The sequence below is a fragment of the Dipteris shenzhenensis genome, chromosome 18 (assembly GCF_047967505.1).
Source record: "Dipteris shenzhenensis isolate YYH24624 ecotype China chromosome 18, Dip_SZ_1.0, whole genome shotgun sequence".
NCBI classification, from domain to species: Eukaryota; Viridiplantae; Streptophyta; class Polypodiopsida; order Gleicheniales; family Dipteridaceae; genus Dipteris; species Dipteris shenzhenensis.
In genome coordinates, this window is record NC_141613.1 from 19,014,513 (window position 1) to 19,031,530 (window position 17,018).

General features: G+C 39.0%; 1 protein-coding gene across 1 annotated transcript; it reads left to right on the forward strand.

Moving 5' to 3' along the window:
• Positions 1-13,332: 13,332 nt before the first annotated feature.
• LOC147890907 (FKBP-type peptidyl-prolyl cis-trans isomerase) lies at positions 13,333-14,615 on the forward strand. The gene has a single exon (XM_087389661.1). It carries the CDS (start codon positions 13,434-13,436, stop codon positions 14,004-14,006), a length of 573 nt encoding a protein of 190 aa, XP_087245787.1. The 5' UTR covers positions 13,333-13,433; the 3' UTR covers positions 14,007-14,615.
• Positions 14,616-17,018: the final 2,403 nt, after the last annotated feature.

The window sequence follows — 17,018 nt, forward strand, 5'->3', positions numbered from 1 at the left end:
TAGACATGTCCCCTTTGAGAGGAAAATTCATTGACTTCAAAGGCTTCCTACAATAGTTCAAATATTACATTGTAAAACTACTTCAAATCACAAAATAAAAACTAAAAAAGGAATATTTAGTTTCTTACCACCATTTCAACATCCTCTTTTGCCTCTTTATCCTCTCCTCTGTAAAAAATCCTCTCAGTTACATTCATTCTTGTGTAAAGATTTTGAAGCTTTTGCGGTTTGTGTTATGTTTGGTGACAAGTTGTAGGTCAAGGGGTTTACGTTGTTCAAGATTTCTAGTGTTGTGCAAAGAAATTCATTTACGCCTTCATCCAATCCTAGAAATTTGGTATCTTTAATGCTAAATTCAACCTCAAAACCTAACAAACTCCAAGTTTCTCATCCTCCCTCAAACCAAAAAGAGTCTCGATGTGATGGAGGAGTAGGTATACCTCCCTATCAATAATGATGCGGACTAATGAAAATCCATTTTTGGATTTTCAGGCTTATTTGTAGAGGTGGATGGGGGCTCTATGCTAGTCAAGGGCCCTTTTATAGGATCAATTTGGAGCAACTTCAAGGCTTCCATTTCTTGCATCTCCTTAGCTTCCTCATCAATTTCCTCTTCCACATTGCGGCCAGACTCACATCCTTATGGTCTATGATGTTGGAACTAGAGGTAGAGAAATTGTGTGATGAGGGCTTTTCATTTTGGTGGTCTTCTTGGAGAAGAAAGATATAAGACATCTCCTAAGAGAGGAACCTAGTTCTTGTGTTCCTATGATATGCAAGTCTAGAAGTTTTTGGATATCAACATCTATATAAGAATCATTTGGAAGATCAAAGACAAAATGCTCAATATGCTTTACGAATTGAGGCTTCTTGAAGTACATGTGAGATATTTTAAAGGGAACCATTTCTTTTCAAATCCATAAACCTGATATGCAAAATCATTTATAAAATATTGCATGTACTTGGTGAGGACTTGGAAGCCTCTTTCGCTCCCTAGTTATTTTCTAGTACATCTATGGTCTTGTGAAATAGGGGGAAAATATCATTCTCCTTATTAGAAAATGAGGTTTTTGAGATGAACTCATAGAAAGTTGCTTTTTCTGGATGCATAAAGATTATGGTGGAAATGTTTGGGGTGCTAGAATAGCATGATTAGGGAAATTCTAGTAGCCAGCATAAGAGTGAAAGTAAAAAACAAATGGCTCTTACACCCTTATATAGTTATAAACCCCCCTAATAAAGGAAAATTTTAAAAAATGCATAGTTTTTAACAATTAAGACATCAAACTACCAATGTAAAACACAAAGTCCAATACCACCAATTTTTTATAGCGTACAACTTCCTAGGCAAAAACAAAAAACCTTCATCCTTTAATTGATTGATCACATTACTTAGACACATTGCTGACTATATTCAACATCCTGGGAGGGATAAATTTGACATTAGGCATGGACGTTTTGGCCCACGAGCATTACTTAAACATATTGTTGACTATCTTTAACATCATAGGAGGGATTAAATTGACATTAGACATGAACATTTTGGCCCACTAGCATACTCTTTGGCAATTCAACGTGAGGTTGAAAGAGTTTGATTGCCCATACTCCTTAACCAACACGTTATCTTGGACATCCTTTAGAGTTCATTGTGATGTATCCCACATTTAGCTCAATGTTTAAACATACCGTTGCATTGTCATCATCATTCAAGCCAAGGAGAAAACAATGGGCACCTATTTTCTTCAATCTCTTACATTGAAAAGACAAATAAAAATTTCTATCTTGATATGTGGTACCTAATAACATTGCCCTTACATGCATGACATTGAAACGAATCACCCTTTTGTTTGCCCTACCTACTGTGTTAAAAGGTCAACTAATGAACCCAAAGTAAGTATTGAAATAGTTAAGTGTCTTGACTGTTAGAAATTATAACCGCATATAGAACTACCAAGTTGAGTATGAGAGCATTAGAAGAGAATACGTGATACACGCTCTTGTAATTATATGTTCTGATGAGTAATGAAGACTTGGATCTAGCTGCCATATATTCTCTACACTCTGTGTCTATTTTTGTTTTTGATGCAATGTCTTGCGCATTTCCTTCTAAATCTGAAATGAGAGATAGTAAGATGTATTTTTCTTTGTAGTGGAGAGATCTTAGATGTTTTGAAAATACCAGCATTCCATTTTGACAATGTGTTAGTAGTTTTAGCAATTCACACAAAAACATCAAAGTATTGTATTTTGTTAACACCTATTTCCCCAAATCTCCCCAATCAAAGCATCAAGAGACTTTTCATCTATATACTTACATGACTACATGGTCTTTGTTCTATGCATTTTGATATTTTGAAAACAAGAAACAAGAATATGGAGTGCCATGAACAAGACAACGATGCCCATTCTGATATTTTGAAAACAAGAAACAAGGGTATGGAGTGTCATGAACAAGACAACCTTGCCCATTTAGAAATTAATGTAAACTTCATGGCCATGCCCACATCCTTTGAAATCTTCTCCTTATCCAATTGCATTGTTCTTGTGTCCACCATGTCAAAGTCCATGTCTTGAAGTTGTGGCTATGGAATGGTTTGAAGATGGCCATAGTGTCCTCTCCCCCTTGCAATAATGTAGGTTGCATTATACCGATCCACATTCCTCTTTCATAAAGAAGAAGACCTCTCTAGCATACATTTGCTTACCCACATCTTCATGAATGGTAGTGAACGTCCTATGAAAGACTCCAATAGTTCCCACTCCTCAAAGTTTATAAGAAATACATTTTCCATGAATAAGCACTCTATCAAACCTAGCATAGAATTTTCAAATAGAGTCATTACACCCCATAAAGAGTGTATTCAGAAGAGTAAAGGAACTCACAATGTGATGGTATTGTAACTTGATTGATTTATGGAGGCAAGCACACATCTTTTGCCATGTAGTGTAGCCTACACCTTGCAAGCCACCCTTTCTTCTGAAGATTGAAATTCATATCATTCTAATAGGAGGGGATGTGGTAGCAAAGCATGTGCAAGAGAGGGGGTAGCAAAGTAGGGTGGACTACTGCAAATTCTAAAGGGAGTCACTACTCGGAAACTATATATATCATGCATATTGAAGTGATATTATTAAAACCCGCTATCTATAAATTGTACACATTTTAAAGACCCCTTTTTCTAGACAGTCTTATAGTTTTTTTCCAACATCCCAATTAAAATACCCCTTTTGTAAGTATATTTTTGTAAAAAATTATGGCATTTTCCTATTATAAAACCCTTTTGTTGATCCCACGTGCTATATTTACATATGATGAGTGACATCTCACCCCCCCCTTCACGAGTGCAAATTCAAACAAAAAATTGGAGGGAGGAGCAGTAGGACCAGAATAGAGAAGTGGTAGAGGATGGGATAGACTATGAGAACAAGTGGTGGAGAAGGAGATAAACTAGCCCATAGGGACCCAAAGCATTGCCACAAAGAAAGAATCATTCCCATTGGTCCACCTCAAGTCCCTTCTTAATTCCTAAATATTAAAATACACTAATTTGGGGACCCTTTGAGGCCCCATTTCTCTCCTAATGGAGGTTCTCATTTGATGTTGTCATGGAGGTCACCATTTGGTGTTAGGAGGTAATTTGATATGTAAGTACAACGAACTAATGTTTAATGTTTGAATAAGTTTGATATGGTATTTGTTAGGCTTGTTTATGAAAATTTGTGTTCTTCCATGTAGTTTTCAAGTAACATTTTAATTTGGTGGCATTGTTTGCTTTCGTGAATGTTTCATGAAACATGTGAATGACACTTTCCGAACAAGATTTTTTTAAATGTTCAATGATGTAAATGTCTACCATGCCACTACATAATGTAACGAGAGAGAGAGAGAGAGAGAGAGAGAGAGAGAGAGAGAGAGAGAGAGAGAGAACTCTTCAAAATGGAAATTCACTAAAGTGGAGAATGAGGGTGGAAAAACATCTAACTATGATGTTGTTTGTGATTTCCTCATTAGAGTGGAGGATATCAATTGAATTGGATGCCTAATCATAAAGCATCAAATAATTCTCAAGGTCACTTAGCATTTGGCTTTAGAGATGAAGATTCAAGGGGAAATGGGTTCAATGGGTAATGGTATCATAGTAATGAAAGACACTATTCTGAAAAATAAAGTATGTGAGTATTAATATGCAATGAGTCATGACACCAATTCCAAAACTTAAGAGGCATGTAATTCTCTCTATAGAGATTATGAAAGGACTCATAGGGGACTTTTTTGTAAGAAAATTTGCATTAGAAAAGTCACCAAAGATGATTTTTAGGCCATACATCTAGGTGTTTGGATGACATAACCATCTATTTCAAGTCACTATAAACCTTGATTAATACACATGGTCAATGGAATAACCACCATTAGCAATAAAGGATACCGATGGTTAACTAAACTATCAAATGGTACATACTTGAGCATTTGGGTAGAGGGGAAAGAGAGTGGTTCATCAAATCCATGGAAATGCCTACAAGTTCAAATGCCAAAGAAGCACTACAAATGCAACTCCCACATTAAATCAAATCCTTAAAGTTCATGCATTTCCATAGCCTCATCTTCACTAAACAATGCTACATGAAACTCTAGAATGCTGGCATCATCTTCCTTTGGTAATGAACAAGAAGGTTATGCTAGAAGCTATTTTAAAAATTTTACAAGACAGAGAAGAATCCATCATTTCAAGGTCAACTTATATAAAATTTGGCATGGGCAATTTTGAAATGTCAAGAAACCATCAAAGAAAAGGATGCTTGAATGCAATACATGTGATGAATTGATAATGCCATTGAACATAAGGCGAGCATTTTTTTAGGAAGATATGTAAAATAAATAGCAATTCAATTACATCAGGTGCATGATGCTAGAATGTTGTATGCTTATTGGAGGGAGGAAGCTATTTCAAATAGCAATATGTGCATCGCCATTGATAGCATGGATTAGATCACAACAGCATTGTCAAGGTATGAGTTCATCTCGCCTCAAATGGAGGGCACACATGGACTAAAAGAATACATGTGACAAGTATTAGTACATGAATACTGACTATTTTGTGATGTATGGATTGATTCTTTTCATGAACACGATAGTAAAAAAGTGATGGCATCCATCATGAAGGAAATACAAAAGGTCAAACATGCATGCGGATGTTTGCATCTCATTTTCAAGTTGTATATATAGGTTAGTTCTCATGTGGATGCTTTATTACAAGAAACAAGAAGACTAAAAGAATTGCAGATAGGGCAATTATGCATCATCCAGTAGACAAAAGTAAGAAAGAAAATATATTTGTAAGGTGGCATATGTTGAATTCCATTTTGCATAAAGAAAGGGTTAAATATGTATGGTATATAGACTCAAGTACATCAAACTACATGAGCTATCATGTAGACTGGTTTGTTGATTTGTGGCAGCCTAAGGGGCTTGGCTTTGTTGAGATAGGAGATGATACCTATCATAGAATTGAGCATATTGGCAAAGTTCCTTTGAGCATGCAAAATGGGAAAACAAAGTACTTTTTTGATGGATTACATCTACCAAGTAGTACTAAGAACTTTGTCTCTATTGGTCAAATGGTAGACCAAGGATTATAGGTCAAGTATAATAGAGAGGGTGTGTTTGTTGAGGAATACAAGAATAGCGAAAGAGATATTTCAAGAGGATGCAAAGTGGGTAGGATTCTCACCTTGAATGTGAGCATGCCAAGTGTGGATGCTACAATGTTTGCAAAAGGACAAGGAGTTGTTGTAGACATAGGGATATGGCATAAGCAGATTGGCTATATGAATGTGCAGAGGTTGAATTCAATGTAGTCCATAGGTATAGTTGTAGGCTTGCCTAACTTCAGGGTTGAAAACAAAGACAAGGTGTGTTAATCTTGTGAGCTTGGGAAGCAAGATAGGAAATCCTTTCCACAAGAAAGACATATAATTTCAAAGCCATTTGATTTAATACATTTAGATATATGGGGTCTCCACAAATATGCAGGATAGGAAATCCTTTCCACAAAAAAGACATACAATTTCAAAGCCACTTGATTTAATACATTAGATATATGGGGTCCCCACAAATATGCAATCATTGAGTGGGAGCAGGATTTATGTGATATTTATTGATGATTACTCAAGGAAATTTTGGGTATACTTTATGAAGCAAATTAGATTTTTGCCATTCCAAAGCTCTAAATCCATGCTTGAATAATGAATCTAGTAGGAAGATAAAATGCCTAAGATTAGATGGTGGAGGTGAATACTTATCTCATGTGTGAAGAACTACTTCAAGGATCATGGCATAAGAGGGCAACTCACATGCAGGTATACCCCACAATAGAATCTGATTTGCTGAAAGAAAGAATAGACACATTCTAAGGTTTCAAGAGACATGTTGAATGAGAGAAATATGCCCCGTTGTTATTAGGTTGAGGTAGTTCATATATCTACATATATTATGAATAAAACCCCCACTATAACAATACATGATATTACACAAGAGGAGACATATACTTGTAGAAAAGCAAACGTGTCACACTTTAAAGTTTTTGGATCTGTTACACATGAGCATATACTAGATGAATTGAGGACAAACCTTGATCCACAGGCTGTAAAAAGAATTCTATTAGGATACCCAATAGAGAAAAAAGGGTATTGCTATGAGAAACCTATCACATAAAAGCAAGGATTAGGTTCACATTTTCACATTTGCGTCAATGGGTTATTAGCACTAATTAATTACTCTTTAAAGTAGCGTGAAAACAATGTGATCACATTGTTTATCAGAAAAAATCACCAAGAAACCAAATAAATCTACTGCCGGTAGTACTTATATAACTGATGGTAGTAATAACATTACTGGCGATAATGTTCATTATCCCAGTGGTAATATACACCATCGGGATAATAAACATTACCGCCAGTAATGTTATTACTACTGTCGATAGTATCTTATGTACTGGCAGTGCTATGGGTTGTTATAGATTCCCAATTTCTCGTGTAGCCCAGTGCTATATCTCTGCTATATATTGGTGGAAATGGCAATAGAGGCCTGCCATTCAATCCAATTATGGTTCATATCCTGATAAACCCTTTGGTAAATTGGGAAAGAAAGTGAGCCACAATTTGGATCTAAATAGTTGTAAGGCTAAGTGGGCGAGAGTGAGTCAGCATTCATTCAACTTGTGGGTGTGGTTTGCTCCTTCGATTCCTTGCATCTTGGGGAAATTGTGGACCATGAACACGAGGGCTAGTGGATGCGAGTGTTTGTTGTGTGTTCGTGAGGGCGGTCTATACTCCGACTCCTTGTGTTTTGGGGAACTTGTGGACCACAATCATGAGTGCCAATGAATGCGATTGTTAGTGAGAAGCTTGACTCTTAAGCTAAGGGCCTTAGGAATGGAGAGAAGGGGGAGATGAGATGGCAAGGATTTGAGCAGAAATAGGGCATGTGTTGTGACTATGAATGCACAATCAGAAATGCGTGAAACTAGAAATGCTCATCCACAATCTTCAAGACGAGTTGTGACTAGTAGGCAAACTATATGCCCATGCCAGTATTCATATGCTTGAAAATGTTCTCAAGGTTGAACAAGGATTTGCAAAAGAGGATCTCATTGCCAAAATAGGCACTACCCCAATGCTTGATCCACCCTGTGAGGTTGTTAACCAAGATACAGGGAGAGGATTTATGCAAGTGTCACAATCCTCTCAAAGAGGTATTCCACATGCACAGGTTGAAAAACATAAGTCACATGGTCCAAAATGGGACTTTGTCATTAATGTTCATGACTACGTTGAGTAGAAATGCAAGTATTATGGAATATTAAAATCTGGGGGAGCACCTTGCACAAGGGGCCACTTGCTTGGTGACTCAAGAAAGAGCATTTAGCTTTGTGCGGCCCCACAGGAGCTGTTGCAGCAGCTCGCACCTTGACAGAGAAGTTGTAATCTTCTAGAAAAATACAAAGAAGATCAATTTGGGAAAGTCAAGGTGTAAGTGGAGTAGAGTCTGTAAGCATACACGGTGATGGAAGTACAAGTGTTGCAAGCTCCCATGCCAGGACTCCTTGTGTGGACACTAGCATGCAAGATAGATCACCACCTATGGCTCATAAAGCTAGATCATCAATTGCGACTCCTTACTTCAGGCAACCCACGATAGTTGAGAGCATTCAACGGATTCAAGATTTGGAGAATGCACAGTATGTACTTGGTAGATCAATCTTGTGGTCAGGGTATCACCACTAAGTATGGTTGATAACAATGATATGAGAGATTTATGGAATTGCATTGCTAACTATGGACTGGGATTCAAGCCGCCTTCTTACCACACATTGCGTACGGCATTGTTGGATAATGCCAAGAGTTGTAAAGAGGCGGGTAGAAATTGCAAAGGGAGTATACCAATCTATATGCATCTGTGTGTTGTACGAGTCCAATTTGTTTTCAATGCATAAAATATGTAAATGTTGGTTTCTAATGCATGGAAATTATTTGTTTGTAAAACCAACATGCACAAAATTTAACCTTTCAAATCAAGACAAAGCAAAGTCCCCAATCAATTTAAAATTACTTTAAATGCACGATTTATGTAAGCACACTATTGCCTTGCATTGCTAGTGGAATGTTTTTTGCCAACCGATCAAAATATACATTGAATTGGTCTTTTGAAGACGGGGTGAAATCTTCGCTTATTTTTATCAATTTCATCCAAAACAAGATGAATTTCATTCATGTGGCCTGCTGTGAGAGAGAATAAGAAGAGAGGGAGTAGGCGCCCACGACATTGAAAAATAGGAATTTCAATAAATGGAAGGGAGAAGGGGGGGGAGAAAAAGACGGAGGATACAAATAGCAAGACAAGGGATACAAATAGCAAGTGGAACTTAGCCCAATCATAAACATGTGCACAAAATATCATGAAAATGGAATTTTCTCTTTGTGTAAAGGAGTGAGTCATTACTATAGCCTACCTATCCAAGGAAGGCCAAAAACTAAGGAGGGCTATTTTTGGCCTGCCCCTCTAAGTATCCTTAGCATCGTTATAGATTTGGCAAAGCAAAAATTCAAGTTTTTTTTAAATTTAAAATTAACACTAAAATCATTGTGGTTATTTTGTATGCCACGTTACTTGCTTGCCACGCGTGGAGTGGCCATTTATTTACCTGTTTAATGGATACGGTCCTTGCATGCAATTCATTTTTGTCATCTCCTTTGCTTCCACCATTTCCACTTCTGTGCTTCCACTGTCCCACGCCGCCTGCGCTTCCCCTGCTGCTTTCCAAACGAGTTCCTTTCGATGGAGTCAAGAGTCTGGATTTACAAAGGACCAACAATTTTGTCACGGACGGTTGGACTGGACCTGCAACGTGTAGACGGAACTCCTGAAATTCATTTTTGATTGAGCATCGATTTTTTATGCGTCTGCTGTTGGTGTGTGGCTGTGTAGCGATTGCTTTGTAGGAGGTTATGGGCTATTGTTGGTGGGCACATGCATGCAGGTTCTTTGAGTGAGTGCTTGTTGAAGGCATGTTGGAGGCAGTTGTGCAGTCGCATGCAGTTCCTTTTGCACTTACTTGATTTAACGCAAGCGGCGTCTTCGAACGTTTGGACTCTTTCTGGGGGAAATTCCTCGAGCTCATCGTTGGATTTCTTGTCAGTTCCAGCGGCGGATTTTACTCTGATGATTTTCTATTAATTGAGGAAGATTTGGTAAGAGGGCATGCAATTGATTTGCTTACTAGATTTTGGGTTGTGCTAACTCTCTTCTTGGCTATATAAGCAGACCGTTAGAACGATGGAGTAATTGTTTTCACTTTCGTGCTTGCTTCTTTAATAGTTATCTTTCCATGGAAGGGTCTGCTGAATACATGGAGACGGATAGCGGAACGTTCGCGAAAGGTTTTCAGTTGCCTAGACTTATGCCGTGCATTTTTCAAACGTCCTTCTTTTCTTCAATTTTATTTTCGTGCACTAAGTGAGGTGATTTTGCAGGTCTTGCGAAGGCATGTCTGGACTTATTCGATTCTCCTTCAACTCCAAAATATGGTTGGTATTTTTGTATTATAAGATAAAGAAAACACAAATTTATTAACACATTCGAATATAGTCTTTATTCAAATTGCATATGTTTGTAATGTTAATGAAATATTAGGAACTTACTCTTTCCCATTCTTGCATTTGTAGCAAGCAAGCAACTTGCATCGAATGAAGAAAATGATGAAGTAAATTCATACACAATGGACTAAAAGATGCTAGCAAGTTGCAACCATCACCACATAACTTTCAATGCATTGCAAAAGCTATTGTGCCTTCCAAAGAAAACTATGTAGGGGGTGGTAATTCCTTGGTGTCTCTAGGCATTACGCAACTTTCAGATTATGCACCACATAGATTTGTATTTGAGGGGAAACTCCTTTGCAAATATGGTACATACAAGGTTTTGAACCCAAAGTATCCCACATTCTTAAAAGGTGATTTGACGGACAAATTTTGTTCACACACTGTCACATTACTTATACCCTCTACATACATCCACCAATTTGTAAACTTCTTAGAAATTGGAGAATTCTATAGAATAGAGGATGCAATTGTTGTGGCAAAAGGACCAAGTGAACGTGGAACTTCAAAGTTTTCTCTTCTTGTTGATGCTACCATATGTATCATTAGAGGAGAACGATTTGAAGGAAATCTTTGATTGGAGCCTCATCATTCACTTCGCACATATGTTCATTGGGCTGCTGAGATGATCAACTTTGGAAAGTTGTCAATCTCACAAATCATGGGTACACTTGCAATTGTGATTATCAAAGTTGTAAGTGACGAGGGTATGGTAGACCAAATCATAGTTGCAGATGGAGCAAGAGATGAAGACAGAGCTGCTGTAAGTTTTGTTAATTGTTGACGCTTACTCTTCCCTCTACAATGAAAACATTCCACTGAATTGGACTCCTATACACAAGACTTCCAAATTGGAAAAAATTCCATGAACACAATCTCTTGAACACAGTACCCTATACAACCTACAGTAGCAGCTAGAACAATTCATCATTCCCAAGGATTGACAATGGAATCACTTGCATTTGACCCTACTTCTATCAAAAGACATGGTTTAGTCTACATAGCACTCTCACGTATACGCAACCCCCACAACCTTTTCCTCTTAAATCCAATAGAGAAAAAACATATCAAAGTAGATAACAAAGTTCTCAATGAAATTCAACGCTTGCAAAATGAAAGGCACTGGGTTGCAAAGCAATTAAACTTTTCCAATCAAAATACACAACAAAAAACACTACAATCACTTAACACTAGAGCACTAAGGCTCACATTTACAAGATATACTTCATGACCAAAGTCTATTAAGTGCAACAATACTTTGTTTCCAAGAATTACATAACACCAACAACATACTCTCCTTACCTAACTTCACATGTGTACAAAAAACAAATGGCATAGGGCTTGCTACATGTTACAAACAAGAAATGAAATTGTCAAAGGAAAAATACATACAAAACAAAGGTTGCGAATGCTTGCTTAACAATTTTCACAAACGAATACATGGACAATTTTGCAATCATCAATATATACAACTCCTCTTCTACATTAATATATTCCCTACAACAAAATTTAAGCACCATACAACCAAACACACCAACAACAATCATAGGAGACTTCAACATTAACTACAGAAACATCAAAAATAAAACTAAACAACACATCACATTCATGAAAGAAATAAACATGACACAATTAATCCAAGAACCAACAATAGAACATGGTTCAATTATAGATCACATATGGACCAACAATCCACATCATACTATTTCAGGAACTAACTTCACCTACTGGTCCGACCATTCCCTTATTTACACAAACTTAGGTACACCTACAAGGCAGGCCATATGAATGTAATTCAACTTGTTCGAATAGTGCACAAATGAAGATCATCATAATCTACGTGGGGAATGGCCATGGATGGATGTGGAATGGGTTCCAAAAATTGTGGTGTTAAGGCATGGCATTCAAGTAGAGAGAACAGGTCTCTTAAAGTCCAAGATTGGCGGAGGATGCATCTTCATTGTGAGATTGGGTCACTTCAATAGAAGTGGCTCAGCCATTAAGAGGCGATGACGATGCAACTAGCTAGTTCTCGACGGTAGCTCATCAATGATGACATGGCAACACAACTAGCTAGTGTTTAGACACGATGTGATGATGATGTGGTGACATGGTGATGATGTGCCGACATCCGAACGGCAGTTTTGAGCCCTATCTAAGGTCCTGCACATTGGGGAATGTACCGGGAAGGCTGCCAGAGGAGGACTTTCCCAAGAGGAAAGTCCTTAGAATACGGCAAGAGACCAAAAGCCATGAGCTGAATTCTAAGGACTTTCCAACCGGAAAGTCTGCCAACTCCAGCCCCTTTCCCTAGAGGGGTTAGGAGATTAACCATTTTTAGTTGTGAGAGTTGACTCAAGTATGGGTCATGTTAATTGTGTGTGAGTGAGGTTCGATTTTGTCTATGAAAGCGCAATCATCGGATAGTTGAGATTAGATGTCAACCGACCTTGGCACTTTACGTACCAGGGTCGTTAGATCTCAACTGACCTCGGCACTTTACGTAGTGGGGAATGGGCCAAGATAGAGCATTTCGAGCAAGAAATTACTCGAAATGCCCGACTTCGGCTTACTTCCTTGTATAGAGGGCCGGAGTGAGGTAGTGGCAGTTGATGTGGTGCAATCGTGATGATGACATGGCATAGACAACCGTCACATGGCTCAACACAATAGGCGGGCTTCAGATTGCATGGCAAGCGGGTGAGATTTTGGTAGCGCCTCAAATCGGGGCATTTAATATGAATTGGGGGGGGGGGGAGAGGGGGCTTGACTTTTTTTTTTTTCCAAACACTCACCCACTATCGAGGGGCACCTGAGGCACAGGGTCCACAAATGTGCTCAACTCATCCCCCCCCCCCCTCCCCCCCCCACACACAACCACGCACATGCTAGAACACCAAGCCCCAACCTCCAAGATTTGAACATGTGACTTGGGGATTGGAAGTCCAATGCCCAAACCACTATGCCAAATCCTTGGAGGCAAGCGGGGGGGGCAGGGGTCTTGATTGGAGCAGACACTCAAGTTGAATCTGAGCCGAGGCGGGATGGCACTTCTCGGACAGGGACCTGGAGTGGATTTCCGTCAGCGGTGGCCGGTTCAAGTTGATTCTGAGCCGAGGCGGGATTGCACTTAATGGTCGGCGATCCCTGAGGGGATTTCCTGGAGTGAAAGTGCTTCCGAGACCCATTCCCAGGGAGTGCTCCGTGGGTAAAAGTGCTCCCGAGACCCATTCCGAGGGAGTGGTTATAGTCCATTGAGAAGATAGATAGGTGAGGCTATGGCGACCACTCACATTACCTTCTCTTCTTCCTCCTCTCTTCTTCTTCTCAATCGCCATCGCCATAGCCATAGCTACTTCCTTCGCACTCCCTGCCTTCCCCTCCCCATCTCTGCCTCTTCCTCTCCCAATGACCAGCCCCCCCCTCCCCTTGATGATCTCCCCTCCTCCGATTTCGAGGATCGCCTCGCCCAAATCCAGCGCAAAGTTACCAGTGGCTCCGGCAAAAAGGCCGAGCGCCGTAAAGCTCGCAAATCAGGCGACCCCTCCTTCGTGAAGAGCTCCTCCTCCTCTGCCAAGGACGTCCTCCTCCCGCCCGTGCCCCTCCAAGACCCCCTCTCCGATGGGCTCAGAGTGGAATTGGGTTTCAACTCTTACACCGAGAGACTTAATGGCAGATTTGCTGCTCTTGGACTCGCAGCCGTGCTCTTGGTCGAGCTCGCAACGGGAAGAAGCTTACTTAAATACCACGACGGCGCCGTTGTGGGCCTTCAGGCTTACTTCATTCTTTCTGCGTCGGCGATATACATCAAATATGAGAAAGAGAAAATCAGCGTTTGGCCCAAGAGCTAAGGTGCTATCAAAGGTGCGCATTCTTCATGTGCAGTAGTGTATGAGGCGAACTGATTCTTTATATGCAGAGATTTCTCCGTATGAATCGTATGCAAGGTGTATCATGGAGAAGTTTGCAGGTAACTAAGGACGTTATCCAGGTTTCTCTTGTACAATGTGCGTTCTCTTGAAGACAACCATTTACCAGCTAGACTGAGTAAGGTGGAGGGGTGTTGATTCTGTAGCATTTCTACTATCACAGATACTTTTCAAATTGTACACCTGTAGAGGGAGGCAGTACCAAAGTATTACTTCGTCGTCGTCTCTGTCTTAGGACGTGCCTTGCCTCCCAAGGATTTTGAGCCTTGCTTTCATTGGCTTCGTGTGATTAGATTACTTGCTCTTTCTTAAAAATCAGTCTGCTTCCATTCATAAACTGCGGTTCACAGTATGAAGGGCGTATGTGGCTTTGGCTAGTTGTAACCTTTGCTATACTTTAATTGAGACATTGTTTCTGTTCTTACTTGCCTTTCTCAAATGTTTGGGTGACTCCCTAGGATTGCTTGCTTTGTGGGAGAGCGGTTTATTAGCACGGCCTCCTTAGAGGGAGTGCTTTAGTGGAGGATTGAAACTCTTTTGTGAATTTCCACATGTAATCTCAATAAAATTAACTGATCTACAGAAATTGCCTATTAATAGCTCAAGATTCGTTTGCTTTTGTATTTGCATCCAAAAGCGATTGCTTTACCACTATACTAGGAGGCAGTGCCCGAGGAGTCTATGCAACTAAAGATGGCTTCATGTAAGTATAGTCATGATATAGTTTAGTAAAGTTGTTATTTTAGAAATCAATTGAGCAATTTGGCTTGGCCCCTCACTCTTGTGTGTTCTCATTTAACATGTGCACTATTTTAAGATCAGAGACTCCTTAGAGGGAGTGCTTCAGTGTAGGATTGAAACTCCTTTCGTGAATTTCTACTTATTTTAGAAGCCCAACTCCTTTTTAAAACTTGTTTGCTTTTTATTTTACATCCAAAAAGCACTCGATTTACCATTATACTAGGAGGCAATGCCCAAGTGCATCCATGAACTTTGTTTACAAGAAATTTGGTGGAAGCCTTAAAGTAAAGCCATCCCTCTTTTTAGTGAGTGACCAAGCATTTGTAGCTTAAATGAAGATAGCGCATTTTGACCATTGAATAGCTTTTCCATGAGGTGCAGGCCTATCTACTTCATGAGAACCCATTGTATAGTGCCAATTGTTGGTTCTCATGAAGTAGATGATATTATTTTTGATTTTTAACCTCATGCGTGGGTGTGTATGTGTCTGTACACAGGAACCCATGTGGACATTAAGGATACTATGATAACATGGGCTTGCAATTGATGAGGAAATTGAAAATGTATTCTTATTTTTTGTTGAAACTTGATGAGTTTTGGGATGTTTTGTTATTCATACATCATTATGTAGGCAATCTAGAAATTATGGTACATCATTTGGTAATGAGAAAAATTGATTGGCCCACAGAAGTTCTTAGACAAATTTTTAATAGATGAATTGGTCAATTTATGTGGTGAAGTAAAATACATGTGCTATGAAATAATGTAATGGCCTTTTTTCTCAGCGTAAATTGATTTTGAAGGCCTTTCTCATCATTCTTGAGAGATTTCATTTCATAATAGTATTGAAAGAGAATAAAGATCAAGTACTTGGATTTATTAAAGGTCCATTTTTTTATCATGGCCATGGTGAGTTGGAAAAAAGGCTAATTAAGTATGCTATGTGCGTGAGATTATGTTTTTCAACCTTGTTAGTGTCATCGTATTGAAATTGCACTATTCATTGCGTTTCACAAGATGAGTTTGAGCATGTTTTCAGATTCTTCTAGATATATATCTAAATTCCTTGCCTATGAGCCCCCATGTGTGGTCATGAGGATAATAGGCCATAATGCTCACATTGACTATTTTGCTAGGCCATGTATGGTCCTGAAGAGTTGGCAAACTTCACCTACATATACGTGGGATATGGAAGTTTGTGCCAAATTTAGTAGGCTTGACCTCGATTTGTCGTAGGATCAGCTTCAAGCCCGAGGCATTGTAGTTATAGTTACCAAGGAAAAGGAACGCTTTAGAAGGATTTGATATCGGGCCAAAATGTCTGGAGTTGGGGGAATGTGCACCTAGAACGAGAACACCACACCATGTGCACGATTGCAAATCACCTTTAAATAGGTGAGAACATGAAAAGCTGTTCACATTTTATAGCTTTAAACTTTCCATTCCAACTCTAAACTTACAAACACACAAAATCCATAGAAAACTAACTGTATTGTATTATTGAAAAATGTCCAACTCAGGGAAACATTTTCAAATTATAAAGTCCATGTAAGCAATGTTGGAAACATTCATCCAAAAAGAGAAACAAGCTTGGGGTTCAAAGGAAAATGACCTTGTATTTATTAATGCAAACTTGCATTTACTTAACAAGTATAGAATAGAGTGCACTCCTACATCACATATTGGATTTCAACCTATGACAATAATACAATGAAGGATGTTGTAAGCATAGGATGATGATGAGGCCTAAGACTATGATGATGAGGCTAAAGAGGACGAGGGGGAGGCCACTATCACTATGCCAACTTCAAACCTTAAGTCTGACAACCAGACTCGCTCTTTTTCTATATATCGTATACTTGTCTCTAGTTATTGAGGGCTAAAGACTCGACATTGCAGGCATGGCATATTTTTCATATTTATATGCGATCCAGTCTCTAATTACTAATATGATGTATCATCCATGATTCCATCCTTAGACCTCTACGCCATAAGTCACATTGCAAGTATCTATCTCTACAGGCAAAGAGCTAACACATTAGCTCAATCGTGGAGCATTTGGCCCCCTAGTCCTCCCATCAGCGAGCAAAGGGAATCTTAAACCTATCATTCCGTATAACCTCCAAATCAAAAAACCATTTCTTTTGCATAAACATGAGAGCTCTTCTCACATTCGCTTTCTATCATTTGCAT